Source organism: Musca domestica, unplaced genomic scaffold, assembly GCF_030504385.1.
Source record: "Musca domestica strain aabys unplaced genomic scaffold, Musca_domestica.polishedcontigs.V.1.1 8, whole genome shotgun sequence".
Lineage (NCBI taxonomy): Eukaryota > Metazoa > Arthropoda > Insecta > Diptera > Muscidae > Musca > Musca domestica.
The window spans coordinates 6,106,580-6,131,042 of NW_026712409.1; the positions used below are offsets into that span (position 1 = coordinate 6,106,580).

General features: G+C 34.8%; 1 protein-coding gene across 1 annotated transcript in view; it reads left to right on the forward strand.

Annotated features, from left to right (window-relative positions):
* Nucleotides 1-6,205: 6,205 nt before the first annotated feature.
* LOC101895170 (serine-rich adhesin for platelets) overlaps nucleotides 6,206-24,463 on the forward strand; it is a 78,204-nt gene continuing 59,946 nt past the window's right edge. Inside the window, exons 1-2 of the mRNA XM_020035066.2 lie at nucleotides 6,206-6,266; nucleotides 6,333-7,169. Coding sequence (XP_019890625.2) covers nucleotides 6,206-6,266; nucleotides 6,333-7,169 — 898 coding nt within the window. The remainder of the gene's footprint in view (nucleotides 6,267-6,332; nucleotides 7,170-24,463) is intronic.

Sequence of the window (24,463 nt, forward strand, 5' to 3'; positions counted from 1 at the left end):
CTGGAGGAAGACTGGGGAGCATATGTATACTCAGGTGTCCCATATGATTGATAGCCATAGTAGTAATTGCTATTAGGATATCCATATGGTGATGGTTGTGGTTGATATATCTGACTGACCGGTTGAACAAATCTTGATGAAAGTGTTGAAGTGGCAGTATCAGTGGTTCCCTGGTTACGTTTCAACACCACAACACAGTTAACAACGGTTTTGCCACTGCCATTATTATCATTACCATTATTGTTAGCTTGTGGTGAATTTGGCGTAACTAAATAAGGTTGATAACCTGGATATTGTGGGATGGACTCGTAGATCACGTTGGGCGCCACACCAGCATAGTCATACTCATATTGGCGACTCCTTCGGCCGGTGGTGTTGGTGGTGGTAGTCGTATTCAAAATACAAAGCGGAAATGCTTTATTTTTTTCAGCAGCTGTCCTGTTGTTGTTATTGTTTCTGTTGAACAAACTTATATTGAATACATTCGACCAGCCTCGGGGTAGAGAACGACTCCATCCGGCAATGGCACGATGGCCTTCTCTCAAAATATGATCTTCGGTTACAACTGGTTGTTGTTGTTGTATGATATCTAACAGAGAACGGTATTGTTGCGAGGAAATTGGGTAGAATTTCAATAGTTCTCCATTGGAGATAGCTGTAAATGAGTGACAACAAAAATCGTATTAACATAATTTATTGTATACGTTGAAAGGAGAGAGTGTGTGTATATTTACCAGCTGCCTTTGTTGGTTGGACAAAAGCTAAACAGAGGGCTATGACCCCCAGCAGTAATGGCTTACAAAACATTTTTGCCACTTTTCAACCGGCTTCTTGTCCCGCAAAAACTGGTCTCATACTAAGCTTTCAATCAACAACTTTTCTTATATTTATACACACTTAACAAGCGTTTAGGTTTCTTGTAAACGAATTTCGGATTAGCTTTTTCACCATTCGTCTTCGATTCTTGGAGAAAAAACAAACACGTCTCAAATTCCCACCGGTTGGTAGTAGACTTACCAACCCAGTTTTAAATGCATTTCAACACACACATACCGTTACGCGGCGAACAATGCCAATGTTCAAAAGATGATAAGCATGTTGTGTTGGTGCTCTATCGATGCTAGTCACCTTTCATCGAACACTTTGTTCCATAAATTAGTATCAATGTTTTTGTTTGTGGTCATTTGTTATTTGTTGTTGTAAACAGACTGTGTGAGTCTGGAGCATAGATAGCTAGCATCTGCCAATGCTGGTGTTGAACATTAAATATATATAAGATTCATTTAGAAGTTAGGTAAATTTAGTACAATAACCGACGGGATGTTGGTCCGTCCCAAGGTGATATCAAGACCAAGCTTTTTGTCAACATTTCAGAAAAATGGCATTAGTTTTTCGAAAAAGTTATAATTACTAATAAATATGCAACTTTTTCGTAGAAAACAGCTGAAAATCCTTTTAGAAAATATTTACGTCATGAAAATATGAAATAATTTCCTACTACCATTTGTTGCCATATTTTATCGTTTCTAAGCAATTTAATATATTTACAAGGAATTTCGTAGGTTTTAATATAGCATTGATTCTTTTTGTCATTTAAAATAAATATCAAAATAGAAAACATTTTGTACTTTTTACTATTTTAGTAAAAAATATAATTTGCCAGTAATATGTAACTTCCATCTCTGTTTCATCTGGTAATCCGCAAAACCCTAATAAAGAAAACGACAACCATTTTCTTAATAAATTGGTTTCAAATGACGCCTGACAACTAATTAGCTACTTTCATCCAATTTGTCATATTTATTAGGTTTATTTTTCATGCTTAATTTTGCATATTTTTTTCTAAATATAAACCTGACTTTTATGTAATTCAATATTTTAACTTACTTTATTTATATCCAAAAAAAAAAAATATATTTTTTTAACTCGCTTTGGATTTTCAACAAAAAAGATAAATAAAAAGTAAGAAACAGATTTTCAATGGAATTACATTTCGGACAGTTTTTTTTTTTTAATTACCGAAAAAAGGATTTCGATTTGAGAGAAGTTAAAATAACAATGAAAAGATCAGAAGCGATGCTAGAAGTCTTCAAGTACCAAAAGAAATTATCCCATATCCACCATCTTTATAACAGATCTTGTGTTGATTGAAATATTGAGATGTTTCAAGTCTAAATTGAATAGAACGTTAATTCTTGGATATTCAACATTTTGACCCTTTGTGGGTGAGATACCAGAAGGAGAGGACCCAAATATCCCATCTGCACAGCAGATGTTGTTTTAGTATAAATAATGAGATGTGTGAAATATGAAGAAAACCGGATGCTTATTTCGGATTTTATGATCGTTTTGGTTATTCAAAACTTTGAGCCTTTGTGTGGGAGGTACCAGAATGAATGGTCCGATATCTACCACTTTATAACACATCTTGTGTTGATGGAAATATTGAAATATACCAAGACTGAATAAAATCGGATGTTAATTTCGGGTTTTAGGAGCTTTAGGAATACTCGAAATGTTGACTCTTTGTGGGGGAGGTACCAGAAGGAGTGGACATATATATACTGTGATGCGTATCATTTGAAGACAATCCGACTTATACCAAACATTGTATAAGATTTATAACTATTATTTTGACCCTTTGTGTGGGAGATACTTGATGAAGCACTGATTCAAATATTAGGATTTACAAAGTTGGAGCAAAATCGGATTATCCTTTCTTTCTTCGTGCAGTTAATTATTTGCTTTAAAAATGTTGACATGGTACTTCCACCACGTACCAGAAAAAAATAGACCCTATAGCCTATCTCCGAATTCGACCTATGTTTGACAATAACATTACGAGATACCAAGTTTAGACCAAATCGGGTACTCCCTTCGAGAGTTATCGTGCGCCAAAGATCCAGACAGAAGGACGGACAACCCTAGACTGACTCCTAATGTTTTGAAACGGATTTGACGATGAGGCACGTTTTGGCCGTATCAAATGATATATACCCTCTGTGGCCACATGGCTGAGGGTATAAAAAACCCCAGCCTTTATCCCAAATTCACTGCACAATATCCAGTCCTAGTTTTTTCCACATCCCAATATTTCTAACAACACAAGATCAGGTATGAGGAACGGATAAATCGAACCTTTCCTTTTGATACCTCCCCCACAAGGGAGCAATATTATGAATAAACAAACATGAGGCAACTTGAAACAACCTAATACTAAACAAGATCTTCTATGGATATATAATATATCGGTCCTCTCTTTCTGGTACCTCCCCACACAAAGCGTCAAACTTTTGAATAATTATAACTCCCATAACATGCGAAATATATCACCGATTTTCTTCAAATATTGTATATTACAATATCCTTACCAACAAAAGATCTAAGGTAATTATTAAATTGATGGACCCACTCCAACCTTTCCCACTTTAATAATTAAAGGCTTATAAATGCGATATAAATCAGCCATTTTCTTCAAAAATGTTTATGGGGTATAAGAACCCCCTCTTTCTGGTGACTTCCAAAAAAAGTTGAGCATTTTCAAAAGTCAAGTAATTTTTAAGATTTGACCATGTTTCCCATTGAATTTCACCAAATGTTGACATTTTGAGTTCTTATTATGTAGAAACGGTATTGACAAACAGGTAAAGAAGCATCAAAGTTCGGCCGGGTCGAACTTTTTATACCCTCTACCATTCGAAGGGAGCCTGAAAAATTAAAAAAAATCACCTTCGAAAAATACCGCTCAAATGAAAACCTATATATGGGGGCAATACGAAGACGTGGTGCTGGATATTTTTTTTTTTTTGTGATAGGCTGTAGTAATGATTCCAAACTTCAAAAAGGAAATTTGACGCAATTCTGGTGAATAATGTCGTAAATATAATCAAAATACCGAATAAAGGGAGGTACCGCTGTATAGGGGATATACTAAGACGTAGACCTACATAGAAAATTTTCCGTCTACCGTTCAAATGAAAACCTTTATATGGGGGCTATACGAAGACGTGGTGCTGGCTAAGTTTTTTTTTTTTTTTTTTTTTTTTTTTTTTTTTTTTTTTTTTTTTTTTTTGATAAGCTGTAGTAACTATTCCAAACTTCAAAAAGGAAATTTGACGCAATTCTTCCATTCCTACATAGACAATTTTCCTTTATAGGTTGTAGTATGAATTTCAAATATGAAATTTGACACAATTGCGATGAATAATGTCGGGTAAATCCTAGAAATACCGAATATCTCGGAGTAACGTTATATGGGTGTTATACTAAAACGTATTCTTTTCCAGGCGGTAAAGGAATCAGAACTCATTTTATGGATTTTCAGACTATTCCATTGAAAAATTTGGCTAAAAGCATCAAAAAAAAAAGCCGAATATCGGGGACATATTGTATAGGGGCTATACGATATCGTGAACCTATATAGAAAATTCTCTTTCGAGAAATGTGTCTGAAATCATCAAAATACCGAATGCCAGCAGGTACAATTATATGGGGACTTTACGATATCGTGGACCTATATAGACAATACTGTTTTGGGGGGATATGTGCTCAGAAGAAACTTCTTGTGTGTATTTAAAGCCCAAAATCCCAATATCGTAGGGCACCATTGTATGGGGACGAAGACGTGGTCCTGCATAGACAATTTTCTGTGGTAAGCGGTGATATCCATTACGAACTTTAAATGCCAGATATGAAACAATTCCGATGAATAATGTCGCTAAATTCATCAAAATACCAAATATTGGGAAGTACAGTTACATGGGGGCTATACGATATCGTGGACCGATGTGGCCCATCTTCGAACTTGGCCTGCCTGCAGACAAAATACAGATCGGTATAAAATTTAACTTCCTATATTTATTTGTTTTGACTTTTTTGTTGGTTACAGCAGGCGGACGGACGGACGGACATGGCTAATTCGTCTTAGAATTTTACGCTGATCAAGAATTTAATTACTTTATTGGGTCTAAAATTATTGTTTCGATGAGTTACAAACGGAATGGAGAGAGGTTAAAACAGCAATTATAGGTGAGAACTTGCCCCCTCTATTTAGGTTGGCGATGTAAACTTTCAAAGCGCCGGTACAGCGCCTTCTTTTTTAAGCTCTTCTTTCAAAATCTGCTGCATTTTCCCCGTTATATTTTTGTTTTTTGCACTGTGTAATAAAACATTATATGGTAAAGAGGTTTTTATCTAGAAAATTTCTATTTTATATTCTGTGCCTCCGCGGTATGTAGTAGTTTACGAATCATTATTTGAAAGAAAAGTGTTAAGAATTCTTCAAAAATAACATACGATGCTTACGTCTCACATAGGAAACACTTCTTATTACAAAAATTCAGAATTCCTTCATGTCTATATCCGAAATAATGCATGGAAATGTGCCAGGTCCTTAAAAACACGAGAGTGATTAATACACCATTTTTTTGAAATATTTTATTGCAAAAAACACTGTTGCTTTAATAAAATTTCGATCAGCTAATGAGCTTATTAGCAGGCAGTTTTAATAGGTTTTGGATCTCTCATATTTTATATTTTTCTACCCACATATGCTCCAGCGAATTATGTTTCTTAAATTTACATAATTTTATATTATCCCATAAACAGTCGGCGTCTTAGGCGGTTTTACTTAAAAAAAAAAATGTTTTTATAGGGCAGAATCATTTTTATATATACGATTTTTATTAGCCCTCTACCATTGTTGTATACAACTAATATTCATATATTTTAATCCCATTACAGAAATACCGTTATAGGTATTTGTAAAACATCTTCTGTTTTTTTTTAATTAAATACTAGATTTTTCGACCTAACACACATCGTGATTCACATCTCTTTCAAAATGTTCGTTGATTGACACTATTACCCTGATATTCTTTAGATTGATGTTCTTTTTTAGTTGGCTTTCAAAAATAGTCTTTTGTTTAAATAGTAAAAGTAAACTATTATTAGCATATGAACAATGGCATTGTGAAAGAAATGTCAATAAGTGAAACTAAGCAAAAAACCGAAAACCCCAAGAAAGACTTATAAAAAGATTATTCAAATTTTGTTTGCAAATTTCTTTCGGTAGACATGGATCGGAAGAATGAAAATCTTTAAATAAATGTGAATGTAATATGCCAACAGTTTAGTTTTTAACAAAACGCAAAGAATACAACACATAAATCTTGATAGAGCCAGTAATTGTAATTTTCAAATAATTATGAATTTCGTGATTCTGGTTGTCCTACTTGGACTCCTTGGATGCAGCACCATAGCCGAAGGTAACTACAAAAATATTATAATTTTCATTATTTTCATATTTAATGTGTTTAATTTTATTTCCAAAGCCCAGGTATTGGTACGCATTAAACCCGTAAGTGCGGAAGAATATCAGGCCCTATTGGAATTGAGAACTGAGGGTAGTGAATCGAAACGTTCAGAAAATGGTATTTTCAGTGGGGCCTTGTGGGAAAATGTTGGACGTTATATTGAACAATTGCTGGGCAGTAATCGCCAGACAAAGGCATTGGGTGGCTTCCCTCTCTGCTCTATTCATGCTCCGACCACTGAAATGGCACGACAGCTGGATGTGAACCGTTTCCGTAGCATAGAGGATTTTTTGAATTCCCTGGGCGATCAAAATGACAGAAATAAGGGTACTCCCGTCATTAATTGTGTCTTGGTGGTCGATGACAGCAAAACAACCACGACGACAACCACTACTACCACAACAACGACAACCCCAAAACCCGACACTGGCACTAATGGTGATATAATAACAAGATTTGGTGGTTACTTCCCCGGTTTTGGTGGCTATCCAGGACTCTATCCTGCATATTTGGATTCCCCATATGCCAACTATGCCCTGAGAAAACCAAACAGTTATCCCGATTATTCTGCATATTATCCACCACCCCCTCCTCCACCACCATCACCCGAATACACATATGTCTTGGTACCCAAACGTCCACCAACAACAGTCGATTATGCACGTGATGTGGAAGACAGAGAGGAAGTACAACAACAGCATGAACAACAGCATGAACAACAACAAGAACAATATCCTCAACAATATTTACACCTGAAACCAATTTCCAGCGCTCCACGAAAACAACGTCCCCATACTAAAGCATCCAAGCCGTCAGCACGACGCCGTCATGTTCCCCAGCAAAAACAACATGTCAGCCCATTTCCTAAAACTTTTTGATTTTAGCCGACCGAACTGTAGCAGCACCAATAACAAAAACAACACCACCAGCAATAATTTTTATCCATCAACAAATGAAATCATCCATGAACTGACTGACGTACGCACGCCTGTACGCACGTTCACACACATCAATCCCACCACATCCATTTAAAGAATTTGAATAAAGAACATGGCGATGACGACGAAGAGAGTTTGTTAAGATCCGCTTAAAACGTTTTGTTTCATTTCATGTGTGCGTTTGTGTGTGTGTGTTTTTGCTCTGCGCCTCCTTTGAAATGGAGGAAAAAAGTGTTACAAGGTCCTTTCCATTTACATGTTGTATAAACACATATGTAGGTCGGCAGATACGATGAGAAGAAAAGTTTGGTAGGTTAGTCCACAGGGAGGCCTTTTTTGGAGCAAGAATTCGAGGTTTTTACGATTTAAAAAAGTGGTTCAAGTTCTTCTAACCTTCTAAAGATCGGAAAGTCCTTGAGCTTAAAATAACTTCAAACCTATACAAATTTTATGGTTACGGAAAATGGTATAGCCGGAACTATTTACACAAAAATCAGTTCCCACATGTTGGATAAGTATTTGACACCTTTGAAACCCTTATAGCTTAGGTGGACGCGGCTCCCTTAATCAGGAAAGAAATATATTTCTCTAGGAATCTTTTTTTAGAAAAAATGGAAAAGTTTTTCATAACCTAAACTTGAGGGCCATATTATGTGAGAATTTCAAATAAATGCACTTTTTCCATCAAGGCCCTTGAGGAGGCCCCTTTCTGCACACACGAAATCTCTTTGGTCTCCTAAATCCCTTTTAAAAAGCGATTGTCCTCTTTATATTTATGTGCGTGTGTGTATGTTTGTATAACATAAAGTCGGCATGAGTGTTAAGTTTTGTTTTCCAAGTTGATGTTATTTTTTACGTTTTTCCAAAAAAAAAAAAAAAACAAAAGAAAAAAAAAAACAAATATTGGACAATACGACTGTTGTCTCAAAATATCCTGTGGCAAAAAGTGAAAGTGTTTTTGTTGTTGTTATTGTTGTTACAGCATATTTTGGTGTTTCAAAATACAATAACGTCGTCATAACAGTAACGACGTCAAAGCAAGTTCCACGTAGACTTAAAGCAGCTGTGGTAAGTGAAAGTTGTAAATCTTAAAAAAGGTGGCAAAAGAACAGCAGTACAATAACACCTCGTTAGGATATTTTTGAAAAATATTCCAACTCATCATTAATGGAGGAAAAACAAGAAAAAAATCATTTTGATACCCTTGTCCATGTTATATAAAAATAATGGTGGATATATCTTTAAATACATGTTTGCGTTCCAGAAGATTCCGTTCTCAGAAAATTCCGATGAAAAATTAAAGAATAAAACTCGACCTTCTTTTAAAAAAATTGGAGTTCTCTATCTCACTTCCCTTGAAAGATGAGAGTAGTAACAGCAAACTGATGACGTGATAGTCATCACTTTATGACTTGGAGGAATATTTTTGAAGCTGCGGATCAAAAACTAGGCTAAAAAAGAATAGTAGGCTTCAACGGTGTTATGTTGACAGAGTGTGGTTGAAGAATTGGCGTTCATATGCAAGACTAAACTCAAGACAGACCAATTTCTGGGATCCCTACAAAAATGTGTTGAAGTAACTACCAAGGCCATTATTCAACGACGTCGTGTAATGGTTATTACCACACTTTCCTTATATAAGCAAAAATTTAATTAAACGAAAGACAAAACATTCCCTAAACGTCCCTTCAGAGAACAGCGCATCCTTTCTGATTTACGGATAGCAGCTGGAATTTTTCGCGAAACCATTACAGCAGCAGCCCCATGCTACTCAAATACCTGAAATGGGATTGAACTTCCCAGGAAATGTAAAAACTCCTATTCGAATTTGAACCGGATTATAAAAAGATGTAGAGTATTTTTTATATTCAAATAAGAGCGAGTGTTCACTGACTGATGACTTCTCTCTAAGATTTTTCATGCTATTGGTTTTTATTTAATTATTTATTATTATAATTATTTTTTTTTAGGTATGGGCTTTTTCTGTACCCACAACAGAAAATGAAACATGAACAACTAATTTAAAGAACTTTGTAGAAGGGTACGGTGGATTACCCTTGCTTCTGCTGTCTTCTTGGCTTTACCACACACGAACGCAACCAGCAACTAAAATATATTTTCCGCTCGATTTCAATTTTAGAGTAAACTCTTTCTCTATTTCGAATATTTTGACTCCCACACTTATTTTTCAAACAGGAGTACTTGCGGACTGAAAAGATTAGAGAGTATATTTCATCAAAAATCAAACACTTCAAACATTTCCGCTCGCGAGTATTTTTCACTCTCGAGTAAAATCAAGTAAACCGAAGCATAGTCAATAGATTGACTGTAGTCTATAAATGAAAAAGCGCGTAAAGTACCTGTGGTGTTGCAAAATTATGACCAATATGATAAAATGGTGTCCACGGATTAAATTTCTCTCTATGCCTGATAAGAGCGGGATACGACTTTAATAATTACGTAAGAGTGATTGATACAAATTGTGCTGCAAGATTTTTAACTGTTACTTCTACTAGCACCGCGAGAGCAACAATACAAAGAGCAGAGGCCTATGTCGTATCAGATCTTTTCCCGACGAGGAGGTTCCACAACTTTTTACGATAGCTTATGTCGGCACTGCCATCCAAAACGCTAACTCATCCACAGGGTTAAGTCAATGAAGACATATTAGGATGTTGAAACTGAGGAGAGTGAGGAGAACCTCACCAAAGTTCCCAGTCTGTCTCCAACAACACATATATCGTTCCGGAAACATTAAAAATTAACCATTAGTTTTTTCTTTAAAGGGTGCCATCATAGGTGAATCATATCGATCCATACAATTTTAGTTCCGGCAGTAAAGATTCTTGAAAAAATCAACATAGATACGTAGATAGATACCCTCTACCATTTGGTACAAATTTTGAAATTGGAAATTTTCAAAAAAATAAAATCCGTTAAAAATTCTGTTAAAATCTTAAAACTACCGAATGTATTAGGGTCTATACGACGACGTGGACCTGCATAGGCAAATTTTGTCAGATAAGATATTTCAATATTCAAATGCGAAACTTGAAAAAAATCTGTTTATAATGTAGCTAAATTCATCAGAATACCGAATATAGGGAGGTACCATTGGGGTTATAAAACGTGGATCTGCAGAGACAATTTTCTGTCTTAGACTTTAGTATCCATTACGAACTTCAAATACCAAATTTGAAACAATTCCGGTAAATAATGTCGCTAACATCATTAAAATTCCGAATATCGGGGGATACCGTTATATGGGGTTATACGAAGACGTGGACATACATGGCTCATTTTCTGTCTTAGGCTGTAGTATCCATTACGAACTTTAAATACAAAATTTGACAACAACAACAATTTCGGTAAATAATGTCTCTAAAATCATCGAAATACCGAATATCGGAAGCTACCTTCATATGTGGGCTATACGAAGACGTGGACCTACACGACCCAGTGTCAATACCAAAAGTTCTGCATACATAATACACATTTGAGTAAATTTTTATCAACTTACTTCATTTTGTTCGGAAGCCAGAGTGATTTCCACAGACGGACAGAATTTTATGCTAATCAAGAATATATATACTTTGTGGGGTCTAAAATTTATATTTCGAGGTGTTGCAAACGGAATGACAAACTTAATATAAAAATATAAATCCATTTAATTCCGAATGTAAAAAAAGTCCTTTGTAAGAATTTTTATTTCAATTGCAAATTTACAGCGACTTCCGTCGAAAATACTTGGTGAAAGATTTGAAATGCCGATACAAAGAGAGTCGCAAGCCGGCAGCACTTTTTTCTGTAGGCAAACAGTTTTGGTTGACCTGTCATAACGAACCGCATAGTAATGAGAGTGTGATACCTATCTGGCTTTTCTTTTCACTACAAATTTCAGATCTAAGAAAACAAATTAGGATTGTTTGATTGATTTTTTTTTATGTTCGTTGTTCTCCATTCTTTTCAGTTTTTACGCTAAAATATGATTTGTCAAAAACCCTACCTTGTCCCTGCAATGTTACATAAAAAATATTTTTTTTATTTTTTTTTTTTTTTTCAAAATTTTTTTATTTTTTTCTCCAAAATTTGCCAACTAGCCCGTCTGTTCTTTACAAATGTCCATCTTTATTTACTTGTACAAGGATGTGTAATCAGATGACTAGAGATGGAATGACAAGAATAATTACTTTTATAACTTGCGGCAAATCAAGTCATTTAGTTTGACACACTTTCACGAGTGTGAACGGTTGAACTTCAGAAACCTTGCCTTGAGTTCTGCACTGAAAAGATAAGAGAGCGAGAGAAGACATTAGAAGTGCACAGCAACTGATGTCCTGGCTAAGCTTTTGATTGCAGCAAGTCACACATCAGCTTGGGATTTTCTGATGTCATTTGTGACGTAGCGTATTGTGACAGAAAACGTGTGATTGTTCTTCGTGAGAGGGGGAGGAGGATTTGGCAATTGTTTCACATATTTCACACAGATGCAATGACAATTTATGGCAAAAGGAACAAACAATGGAAACACACACAGAACGAGTGTTATTGTTTTATTACATGAAAATATGTTGTCTTTGTTCTCTTGTTTTTTGTTGTTGTTGTTGTTGTGGGTGTTGTTTTTGTTGTACATTCTGGGTCACATCTAAACATATGTACATAATTTGTTATAGGAAAAGCCATGCATAGATTTAATCTAAGCATAAACCATGCACAGATCTACACAATTTCTAAGCAATAATTGCAACTTTCAATGCAGATATCCATCACAGGGAGAGGGCTCCCCCTTTTGCCTTCCTCGTCGGTTGCCAACTTCTGACTGTGGTTAAGCACAAATATTTTGTGAAAAACGAAGACATTTCCCAACCGAACTCTTATGCAAATTTCAATTGAATCTTTGCATTGGAAGTGTGATGCAATACTCTTTGGTTATTTTACGAACATACATATGTCAGACATCAGATGTCATCTGCATCAATATTTGCATTTTGATTGAATACTAGTAACACCACGAAGCGGGTGAAGAGGGTGAGGGGGTATTTGGAAAAATCACATTCATATATTCATTTATATGTAGAACATATGCTTAAATGCAATTTAGAACAAAGTTTCTACGGACATGTATGGCTGGAAAATTCATAAAATATAAGAAAAAGAAAAATAGCAGAAGTGTAAATAAAATAACTATTGCCAAGGAGAGAAGATTTCATATGAATTAGTTGCGTACAGAAAGGTCCAAGTTTTCATGTGAAAAACGGATGATCCCAAGAGGATTGAAATGCGACTCCTACGCAAAATTAAAATATCTCAAAAAAAAAAAACAATAATTTACTGGATAATTTGTAAGGGGCTGAGAGAGAAACCCTTAAATCGGTGTCAGGGATGCCAATCAATCACTAATGTTTAACTAATTTTCATTGGATAAAAATGTATTATAAAAACCCCTAATTTGACAAAGAATCAATCAATCAGTTACCTATATGGAATAGAATATTTCAGGGAGGGAATGTGAAAAAATTAAAAATGTGTACCAACATAGCTATACGAAAATTGAATTAAAAAGACGTCTATGAAGGGTAAAGATAGCAACAGCACCATAAAATAATTAAGGGTCGGGGAGTAGTGGTAGGTCACACTTTATTAAATAGTCTACCATAATTTTTCGTTGAAATTTACTTGATTTCCCAATGCCGTCCATTAAATTATATATTATTTACGGGCGCTGAATATGACGTCGAATAAAAAACATTGCTATATAATTTTGTATACAATGCCTCCTACTTTTCGGTATTTTGAATTTTTTAACCAAATTCATCCAATGAATTGTTTATAATTTAAGGGTTTAGGTCTTAGCGGGTGGCAACAACCCCAGTACTTTTTTCATTACAGTTCCACGCTCTGGCATAAATCCCATAGAGAAAAACTGAATAATCATTTATAAATAGGACTAGCAAGGGCGCGATATTTCCTCAGTGAAAAGTCCACCTTGGGATTGTCGATTCGTTGCAACATTTCATGCCTTTTTAAACTTGAAGAGGAGGGTATACTATCATTGGCATTCCGTGCGTAACATCCCTAATTATTTGTCATAGACCCCCTAAAGTATATGTATTCATGAGCAGCATAAAATTCTAAATCGATTTAACGATGTCCATCTATCTGTTGTCTGTCTGTCCGTCTGTTGAAATCACCATAAAACCCATATTATTTGTCGTAGAGCTTTAAAATTCGTAATTCAAAATTTGCATTGTGTCCAGGATGGTTGGTATTGAAAATGAGATAGATCGGTACACGTCTTGATGTAGCCCTCTTATAACGATATCTCCCCATATTCGGTATTTTGATAATAATCTCCACATTTTTTTTACAGATTTGTCTAAGAAATGGTATTTTTACAGGGTGAGATAAACAAACGGCAACAAAGTCAAACGCCATAATTTTTACTTTTTTTAATTTTATTGCATAAAAGAAAAAAATGCAAAAAATAGCATCAAATTTTAGAATAAGTTTAGATTTGTTCGAATTGGTCATCTTTGCCACGAATCATGGCCTTCAAACGGCCAATGAAACCGTCACACGCTGCCCGAATGTTGTTCTGTGGTATTTTCGTCCATACCCGGCGAAGCGCTTGCTTGAGGTGATCGACATTTTGGTATTTTTTAGTACCAACCTTGCTTTCCAAAAAACTTCAGACACAATAGACCAACGGATTGGTGTCCGGAGATTTTGGTGGCCATTGCGAGCGCTGGAAATAAGGCGAGGAACCTCATTTTGTAACCATTCTTGGGTGGCGCATGCTGAGTGCGTGGTGCTGAGTCCTGTTGGAATGTCCAAGGTCTGCAGCCATAATTTTTGCTTGCTCAAGGCTTTAATACACCCTCCAGAATCTTTTCGCGATAATATTCGGCATTTATTCTGATGCCATGGTCGATTAATACGAGCGGAGAGCGACCATCGGCTGTTATGGCGGCCCACACCATCACCATGGCCGGTGTTTGAGTTCTGGTGGTCAACCGAAGGTCCACATTTTCAGCTGATCACTTTGGCAAGTAAATACGATAAATTTGTTTGTTTACAAACTGCGGGACAACGAATGTTTTCTCATCGGAGACGGAGTTTTTCAGTTTTTTTTTTTTTTCATCTCAACCTGTATATATATTCTTGATCAGCATAAAATTCCATGTCGATTTAGCGATGTTCGTCCGTCTGTCAATCTGTGGAAATCACTCTATCTTCCGAACGAAATAAAGTAAGTTGATAAAATTTTGCTTAAATGTATATTATGTCTGCAGGACTTTTGGTATTAAAAATAGGTCATGTAGGTTCACGTTTTGGTATAGCCCCCATATAACGGTACATCCCGCTATTCGGTATGTTGATGATTTTAGCGACATTATTCACCAGAATTATTTCAAATTTGGTATTTGAAGTTCGTAATAGATACTACAACCTATGACAGAAAATTGTCTGTGCAGGTCCACAATTTTGGTATAACCTCCTTATAAGGCTACCTCCCGATATTCGGTATTTTGTTGATTTTGGCTATATTATTCGGCGATTTTTTTTTCGAGTTTCGCATTTGAATATTTTAAATTCTTATGACAAAAGTTGCCTGTGCAGGTCCACGTCGTCGTATAGACCCTAATGCAACGGCTACATTCGGTATTTTTAAGATTTTAACAGAGTTTTTAACGGATTTTATTTTATTTTTTGAGTTTTGCCTTGTTAAGGCGAAGATCATATGTTTATGATTTATGTGTTTGTTTTTCTTTCTTGTTTAAGCGGCTCATCATGCATATTTGGTGTGGATGATGGCTTATAAGGGCCGCTCTCTGGAAAGTAGTACTTATTTCGAACTTGTTGCGATTTAGCAAATGCGGATTAAATACTAGAAACTCTCCAAGTTTTATTAGCAGATTTTTTCACAGCAAAGTTTGTTCTTGTAGTGATGGATTTTTCGTCCACAACAACTATTTATTTTATTTATTAATTTATTTTTATTTTATTTATTTATTTATTTATTTATTTTTTTTTGGAAAATTGCCAAATTCGTTCCATATTGTGGAGGGTATTCAAAGTTCGGCCCTGTCGAACTTACAGCTTTTTTCCTTGTTTTACAAAAATTACTGTTCTCACATTTATCAACTAACAAAATCCAAGAGGTCATTGTCATTTTCCGATAAGAATAAAAACAAACAAAAAAAAACAAATTTTTATGACAAAAAGTGTCATTTTTGTGAAATGTATACTTCACGCTTAAAGGCATTTACATAGAATTGAAAGGCTGTATCCGTTAGTAAATCATTTTCATCCTCAGTGTGAATTAACTGAAAAATGTTCCAAAGATCTAGACGCATTTGGCAAAGAGAAAAACAAAATTAAATAATGTCATTGTGTTTATGGGTTTTTTTATTAAATTGCAAACAAAGAATTCGAGACTCTGAGTTACTTGCAACATGAGTTATTAAAATTGTAAATAGACATCATTTGGCTGAAGGTTTTGAAGCAGTGTAATAGAGTGAAAAGAAATAAATTATTTACGCTCTGCCATAATTTATCATTTATTTCATTATTTTAACATCTCAAGTTGTACAAGTTCCGATACGGTCGAAAGGACTTGTAGGGATTCTAATTCTACTGAGTAGATTTAGAATCGAAGATTATTGTTGAACAGGACGGACAACAATATAAATTTGCAAACTACAACAACACAACAAGTATTCTGACGATACTTACGTTTGTTGTCTGCAAATAAAAACACAAAAAAATAAACTTTCAAATTCAAACGTATGACACTGGCGGTCAATTTATTTGTAATTAATTTATAATTTGTTATTGATCTGGCGATCGACACTATGGGTTTTTAAAAACTTCAAGACGAAGAGTGGTTTTTTTATTGTTGGTGGTGATGGGACCTCATCGTTGAATTTCTTATCTGAATACCACTAAGTATTTCTTGTTGTTGTCGTCGTTGTACGTCTCTCTGATTGGCGTATGGGTGAAATCTGGTTGCCGGTAGGTTTCCAATAATGAAGCGATTGCCATTTTCTATTTTTGTTGGTTGCGATGAATGGTGAAGCATGGTGTTGTGGCGAGCACCACAGAGTCTACAATTGCCTGACCATAAACAATTGCGGACAAAATGATTTGCCCCCAAGCAATTAATGCAGTACTTGTGAGAAAGTACTACGCCTTCTCTCTGCTCTACAGACATCATCTTGAAGGCTGCGCAAAATCTCAATGGATGCATGCCAAAGCACACCCTACATTGTTCTATCTGGCCCATGTTCATGATTATACAACTGCAATTAATGTTAAGAGAAAAAGAATATAGACGAAGAGGATGCCATTTAAGGCATGACATGTTAATCAAAGTTTTTTAAATCATGTAGGTTTGTACATGAAAAACGGCAAAAATATTAACAAAAAAAAAGGTTAAGAGGTCAAAAGATTGTAGAATTATATGAAGGTTTACACTTTCGTGATAAATTTACTGAAAATGATAGAAATTACACATAAATGTAACCGAAGTTACTTTTCAATGAACCTGATTGGTATGAGAACATATCTGTGTTAATTTCTTGCCACCTATAGTTCAGAGTTCAGTTCCCATAAAACTCCTTACATTGTATTTCGCAAAATTTGAAACATATACTTAAGTTTTCGCAGCAATATGATTGTCATGAATAATTTTTGTGCTTCACATCTTAATTTACAGCAGCAGTCTATAAATTATAAATATGCTTTCGTATCTGCTTTTTTTTTTTTTTTTTTGAGTACCAGCACTTCAATTTCTTTGCCAAGCAGCAACGAACGTACAGCCACTCACCCCTAACGATATGCTGCAATGTTGTCAACTAAACAACAAGCCATAGTAAATCATGTCATGTTCCTGCATCAGCAACATTGTTGTCGCTGACTGTCATGGAAACCGCCGTTGCTAGTTCCTCGCTGGCTGGTTGGCTGCCTGGGATGCGCGTTTGCAGCAACAAAATAACATTTGCGAATTGCAATGACACACTTCATTGTCGCAGTGCACGTAATTGAATACAAATCAATCAGACCGGCTTGAGCGCGAAAAAAAAACAACAACATGAAGAACTATGTATGTTAGGAACAACATCGGCAGTGGTAGAAGTTGTCACAGCAATAACTACATTGCACCGGGAACTACAAGAACAACAAGAGGAACAACAATATGCACGGTGCCCATTAGGTGGGTGTTTGCAACTCACTCGACTCTAATATTGAAATTGTGTCAAAATTTTGACAAGATTTTCCTTGTTAGTGTAACGATGACGACGACGACGATGATGATGATGATCAGAAACACACAACTGATTGATGCCATTACATTGAATTCCAAAGGAAACGCTGGCAGAGGCGTAGGTTATATGAGGTACAATAAATAAGGATAGATGAAGAGTTAAGAGGTCTAAAAAAGTAGAGGAATCTGTATTTAGACGAGGGCAGATTTTTGACTAAATTAATTAATAATTAAATTAATTAAATTAAAAGGGTTATAGGAAAAAATAGGAAAATTGGATTCAGCGAATCATAAATGTTTAAGGTAACCTCCAAAATGTTAGAGGTGGGATTTTTCAACAAAATAGAAAAAAAGAGGCTTAGCAACCCTAAGGACCGAAAGTGCTTCTGAAAGCCTTAGAACTATTGAAGTTTTCAGTAACATTTCCCAAATACTAGGAATGATATTAACTCACTTTTGCCCGTAGCTTTCCCACCTACTGAAAGCATGAGATCCCAAATTACAGGTGAGTCTATTATATGAAGTCACCTCAAATATTGGACTTATGTTAAAAAAATGTTGCTGGGAGAGATTTTACATACTAAGGACCATTGGGAAAAATTAATACCTAATTCTGTATAAATATATACTTAGATGAAAAAAATCTTTAAAATTGAAATATATTCTTTTTAGGGGCAATATAAATTGATGACAAATATTCAAAGGTCAACGCCAATAAATTTAAGACGATTTTATTAGAATTTGAAGTTGAAACAGTTAAAATAAAAACCTCAAATTCCGCAATAATACAGTAACAATAGTAAATAACAAAAATATTTAATTTGGATCCTTTCAACATTTTTCAAATCGGGAAAGATATTAAAAACGACCATATGATACATTTTTCCAAAGTAGCTTCCGATCAATTTTATTTTTGTCCTATTGTAACGACAGGATTTCTCTTTAGCTCGTCGGGGTCAAAGTATCCCTAGCAGAAAGTCATTGAAGTGAATGAATGAGAGAGAGATTCGAGATTTAGAATTTATTTATTTCCAATAAAATAAAAAAAAGAATGAGAGCTTTATAAGTACTTTGTCAGGTAAAAATACAAAAATATGAAAAGACTCTACTCCAAAACACCTTAACAAGTTGCCATCCAAGGATATGCAAGGATGCTACTGTACTAAACTTTAATAAATACTCAATCAAAGGTAAAGGATAAATATACAGGAGAGAAAACTGCTAACACAAAAGATCTTAACAAATTCCTGCACAGATATAAGGATCTACGCGAATACCCAAATCTATTGCTGAGAGAAGCCTTTAGAGTTGTTCAGACAAGGATATGAAGGACTGTGACCACAATATATAGTAAAGGAAAGATCAACAAGGCTGCTCCGGGCTACCTAAATATATGCTAAAGTACTATTACAAAAAACGTCAATATATTCTTAACCAAGGATACTAAGAAAATTTTAAATGGATTTTAAGGCAAGAAACCTTAATAACTAACCGCAAGGATAGTACTGCGAGAAATCTTAATAAATACTCAAACAAAGATCATAAAGGTATATATATTATAAACAATGACATTTCAATAACTACAAGGATACGCAAAGCTTCTACTACTACAAGATATCTTTTTGGAAGGATATGGAAGGTTATGAAAGCAGAATACTGCATACCATGTTTACAAGTACTCTGGCAAGAGCACGAAATATTACTGCAACAACCTTTAAAAAGAAATCAAGAAGACTATAGACGAATTCTAAGGATTCTATGCAGTATATTTCAATGAATACGGAGGAGAATATGCGAAGGATATTAACGTAAGGATAGTAATAAAGATTTCTAAATAAGTACCCAAGCAGGAATACTGCTAAGGCAAGTGAACCGACAAGGATGTAAGCATCTACAAGATTTCCTAAGACTCAGCATGTATGGCGAGGACACCATGGGAAGAGATCTAAGTAAGTACTTAACTATGGTCTAAAAAGACACTCAGCAAGCGGTCACTACTAAAAACAAAAAAAAAAATTACTTATGAAAGGACCTAGGAAGGAGAATACGCATGACAACTTTTAAAAGAGACCTTAATAATACTGACCAACTACAGGAAAAATCCCGCAGGTTATTAAAGTAGATCTAACAAGTAAAAAAGTAGTTAGTTCGGGCGGTCCGAGCTGCGAATAACCTCACCATATGGAAGAACTTTTCAAAAAAAAAAAAAAAAATAGAAAAATACTGTTAAAATCATTAAAATACCGAATCTAGGGAGTTACCCTTATATTGGGTTATATCCGAAAACGTGGACAAATTTTAGGCAAATTTTGCCATAGGGCTTTACAATATTCATACACGGAACTTTCAGTAAAAAATGTCGTAAAAATATCAAAATACTGAATATAGGAAGGTACTGATAGACAAGACTGATAGATTTTGTCACAGGCTGTATTACCAGGTACGAATTGCAAAACAAATTTTGAAACAATTCCGGTGAATAATGTCGCTAAAATCAGTAAAATACTGATTACATTCGTATAGCCCCCGCATACGAAGACGTGGATTTGCATACGTAATTTTCTGTCACAGTCTGTAGTACCCATAACAAACTTCAAATACGAAATTTGAAACAATTCCGGTGAATAAAGCGCTAAAATCATCAAAATACCGAATATGGAAAGGTACCGTTATAAGGGGACTATACGAGAACGTGAACCTGCATAGTAAATTTTCTGTCACAGGTTGTAATACCTATTAGAAACTTTCTGTGAATAAAGGCGGTAAAATCATCAAAATACCGAATATAGAGAGGTACCATTATATGGAGATATATATGTGGGCCTATATAGCTCATTTTTAATAGCAAAAGTCCTGTAGACGAAAGAAAATATGCTTAACAATTCCCTTTAAATTTGATATTTAAAATATTCAACAAAACATTTGTCACAAAATTCTGTTATAAGCCCTAGAGGACGTCAAAAGTCTTAATCTTATCCCAACGCCAAAAATTAATATATATTAACATTTTAGGGCAAAAATCCATACTTGATGCGAGCGTAGCTCTATAAGATATCTGTACCAAATATCATTGTTGTCGAATGCATATTATGAATATGAGAGATTTTCTCCAAATTTAATGTACTTGCTTCTAGAATAAATTCGGTCGGATGTACAAAAATTCAGGTCATTAGGACTGAAATCGGTTGAAGATATATATGGCAGCTATATCCAAATCTGATCCAATATTGATAAAATTTGGCAGAGGTATTTCCGAGCTCTATAAGATATCTGGTACCAAATATCATTGTAGTCGAAGGCATATTACGCATATGAGGGACTTAAAATCGGATGAAGCATGTATATGGGAGAATAGATGTATCTGAAACGATTTTCACCACATTTGGTGTAGTTACTTCTAGACTGAATTCAGTTGGATATGTCAAAATTCACACCATTTGGACTGATATTAGCCATTTAGTGCACAAGAAACCTAAAATCGGACATATGGGAGCTATATCCAAATCTGAGCCGAATTTGATAAAATTGGATCTATGAATTGCTAGGATGTATCTGATATCTGGTGCTAAATATCAGTCTTGTGGAGTGCATATAACAAATGTAAGGGTATTAAACACCAAAATCGGACAATACATATATATGGGAGCTATAGCATAGATATAGCTATATCTGAACCGATTTTCACCAAATTTGAAGCACATGCTTGTAGGCTGAATTCGGTCGGATGTAGCAAAATTCACACCTTTTGGACTGATAACAGCAATTTGGTGTCCAAGAAACCTAAAATCGGATGGAGATATATGTGAGAGAGCTATATCTAAAGTTGGACTGATTTTCACCAATTTCAATAGGGTTCGTCCTAGAGCCAAACAAATGTTATTTAGAAAAGTTCAACTCAATCGAATAATAAATGCGACCTGCATTTTGTTTACAAAAAAATGCACAAAGATATAATACCCTTAACACTATGTGGTGTAGCGTATAAAAATAATTGCATTAATGTTCCAAAAAAATAGAAAAATATTTCATAATTTTTCTAAAAAATTTTCGGCGGATTTTTTTTGTGTGAACGCCTATATGTTGTATAAAATGTCCTTTAAGGATGTCAAAAGGAGAAATATGCTACGTAAAATTTCTCTATAAATCTCACAATAAATAAATTTTTTTAGGTACAATAATTTTTATGAAAATTACATCGGAAGGGTATTTTCTACAAGTGAAAATTTTTTAATGCAGCACATTTCCTAATCCAAGTCAAAATTTTCATTTATACTAAATTTTTTGACAAAAGTGTCAAAGGAAGAATTATTCTAAATCAAATTTCACTGTGAGTCTCTGAAAAAAAGAAATGAGTATACTCAATATGTACCAAGAAAAAATATCACCAATTTATATTAATAAGAAACTTTGTTTATTTCTGACAAATTTAGCGCCTTTTCCCGATTCGTTGCAAATTTTCTTATAATTACACAGTTTTGGAAATTCCAAGTGTTATGAAACTTTTATTTTATGGCCAAAGTGATAAAATTGACATTTTTTTTTTTTTGCAAAATTTCATTATTTCATAACATAGCCTTTTTTATAAATCAAAAAAGACTAATCTTTAGAGTTTTATTATAATTGATTAACATGTACCCCCTTGTTATAAGGACGTCCCTGTGACAACTTCATTTAATGACAGCAACAGCACTCAATATGTTGTACGACTAACGAGGTAGCGAGAGGCGTATGTACAACTACTCCCACCTAAGTATGTATATATGTATATGTATAGGTGGGCTGATACTAGGCTGTGTAAATGTTGTTGCCGGGGTGTGAGTGGCATGATTGCCATAAATCAATAATGTACAAGAAGTGCGACACTTTTGCCAAATCCTCGCTAATAAATGATAAATTGTTTTGCAATTTCGCATAAATTTAACGTTGATTACTCTCGCTGTCTCTCTTTTGCTAGTGATTTCATGGAAGGCGGCAGTGGCATTTCTAAGCATTTAAAACCCAACGAAATAAGCAAATCAGTACAAATGATGATATATGTGTATGATGGCTTTGTGAAAGTATATTCGTTGAACAAGCAGTTATTTTACTATAAATAAGCCGCTTATATTTCAATTAAAATCCCTGAATGAATAAAAGCTCATTTAAAGACGCTTCTAATGCTGGCGGCAGCTGCAGTCTCCAGTCAGGCCACATGTGATTTGAACTTTATTATCAGTAGCTTGCTGACTGGCTGGCTGACTGAGTTGCTTGATAAACATTTCTAGGTGAGGATGACAGTCACTTGATGAAGACGAGGAAGAAGATGAAATTATTTTTTTTCTGCTTGTTTGAGGGGAACAAAAAAATGGAGGGTAGTTATGTTGGCGATGATGGCATGGAAGTCATTAGACATCAATTTTAGTACCTATTATGAACATCATTATCGTTGTTTGAGTGTGTGTGTGTGTAAGCACAGCCACCAGTTGAAGGAATCTCCTTGTATTTTTTCCGTTAAACCCCCCCCCCCCCCTTAATATGGTAGTAAGTATATGAGATTTTTTTATGTTCATTGGTAGTGTTCGTCTCACGCATCCATTGACGCCAACATTCAATCAAAGACTTGATAGAAAAAAAAATCTCATTAAAGACTAGAACGTAGATACTTATAGGACCTGTAACGGTTACAGTTGTTGGACATTGAAATGGGAGAATATAATTTAGAAAATCTTGTAAGATTTATTTTTTTTTTTATTTTTTTCCAATTTCTAAAAGTAGAAAAAGTTGTCAGGTTTTAGTTCGTTAATGGGTCATGTCGGTCCACATCTCCTATAGCCCCTATATAACGATATCTCCCATTAATCGGTATTTTGATGATTTTAGCGACATTATTCACCGAAATTGCTTTGATTTTCTTATTTAAAGTTCGTAATGGGTACTACAACTTACGATGGAAATTTCCCTATGTAAGTCCACGTCTTCGTATAGCCCAAATATAATGATACCTTCCAATATTCGGCATTTTGATGATTTAAGCGACATTATTCTATAAATTAAGAAATTTTAAGTTTGAAGCCCTTCAAACCACAGCTGGTGCAAGAATTGAAGCCGAATGATTTACCGCAAGTCAAAATTTTTGGTCGAAAATACATTTTGTGTCAAAAAAATGAGCTCAGCGACAAACCTGAATTTTGGGCTTAATGGGTACGTTTACAAGCAGAATTGTCGATTTTGGAGTGAAGATTAACCAGAAGCATTACTAAGCTACAAATGCATCCGAAAAAAGGCAAACAATTTTAATGCCTTTTATGGGCTGGGGGCATCATTGGACAATACGTCTTCAAAGATGCGGCGAATCGTAATGTAAATTTGAATGGTGATCCCTAAAGTGAGATAATATCCAACGTTTTTTTTTTTTTTTTTTTTTTTCTCAAAAGAGCTTGACATATATGACATTTGATTTCCACAAGACGTTGCGACATATCATACAGCACGCGTAACAATGGACTTATTGCGAGGCAAATTCGGTGAAAATGTTGTTTAACATTCGGTACCGGTGCATTGGCCACCTCAATCGTCCTAATTAACCCCTTTAGCATTTTTTTTTTTGGGGGCTATGGTAAAGCTCATGTCTACAAATACGAGTGCGGCTCAATTGGCCATTGAGAGACAACATTAAATCACCTATTTGTGAGATACCGTCCCAAATGTTGAAAAGATTATGCCAAACTTGGACGAAGTGGGTAGGCCATTTGAGGCGTAATCATGGTCTACATTTGCATGAAATAATATTCAAACATTAAAATATATAGAACGCACTAACAATTCAAATAAAACTTTCATGAATTTTTCAGAATTTGATGTATTTTTCTGCGTATCATCCTCACAGCCCTTAAAAAAGCACCTTTTATTTTCTTGGCAACCCCAATTTGGTCTTCTATTTACTACTCCAAGATATCTACTCTAAA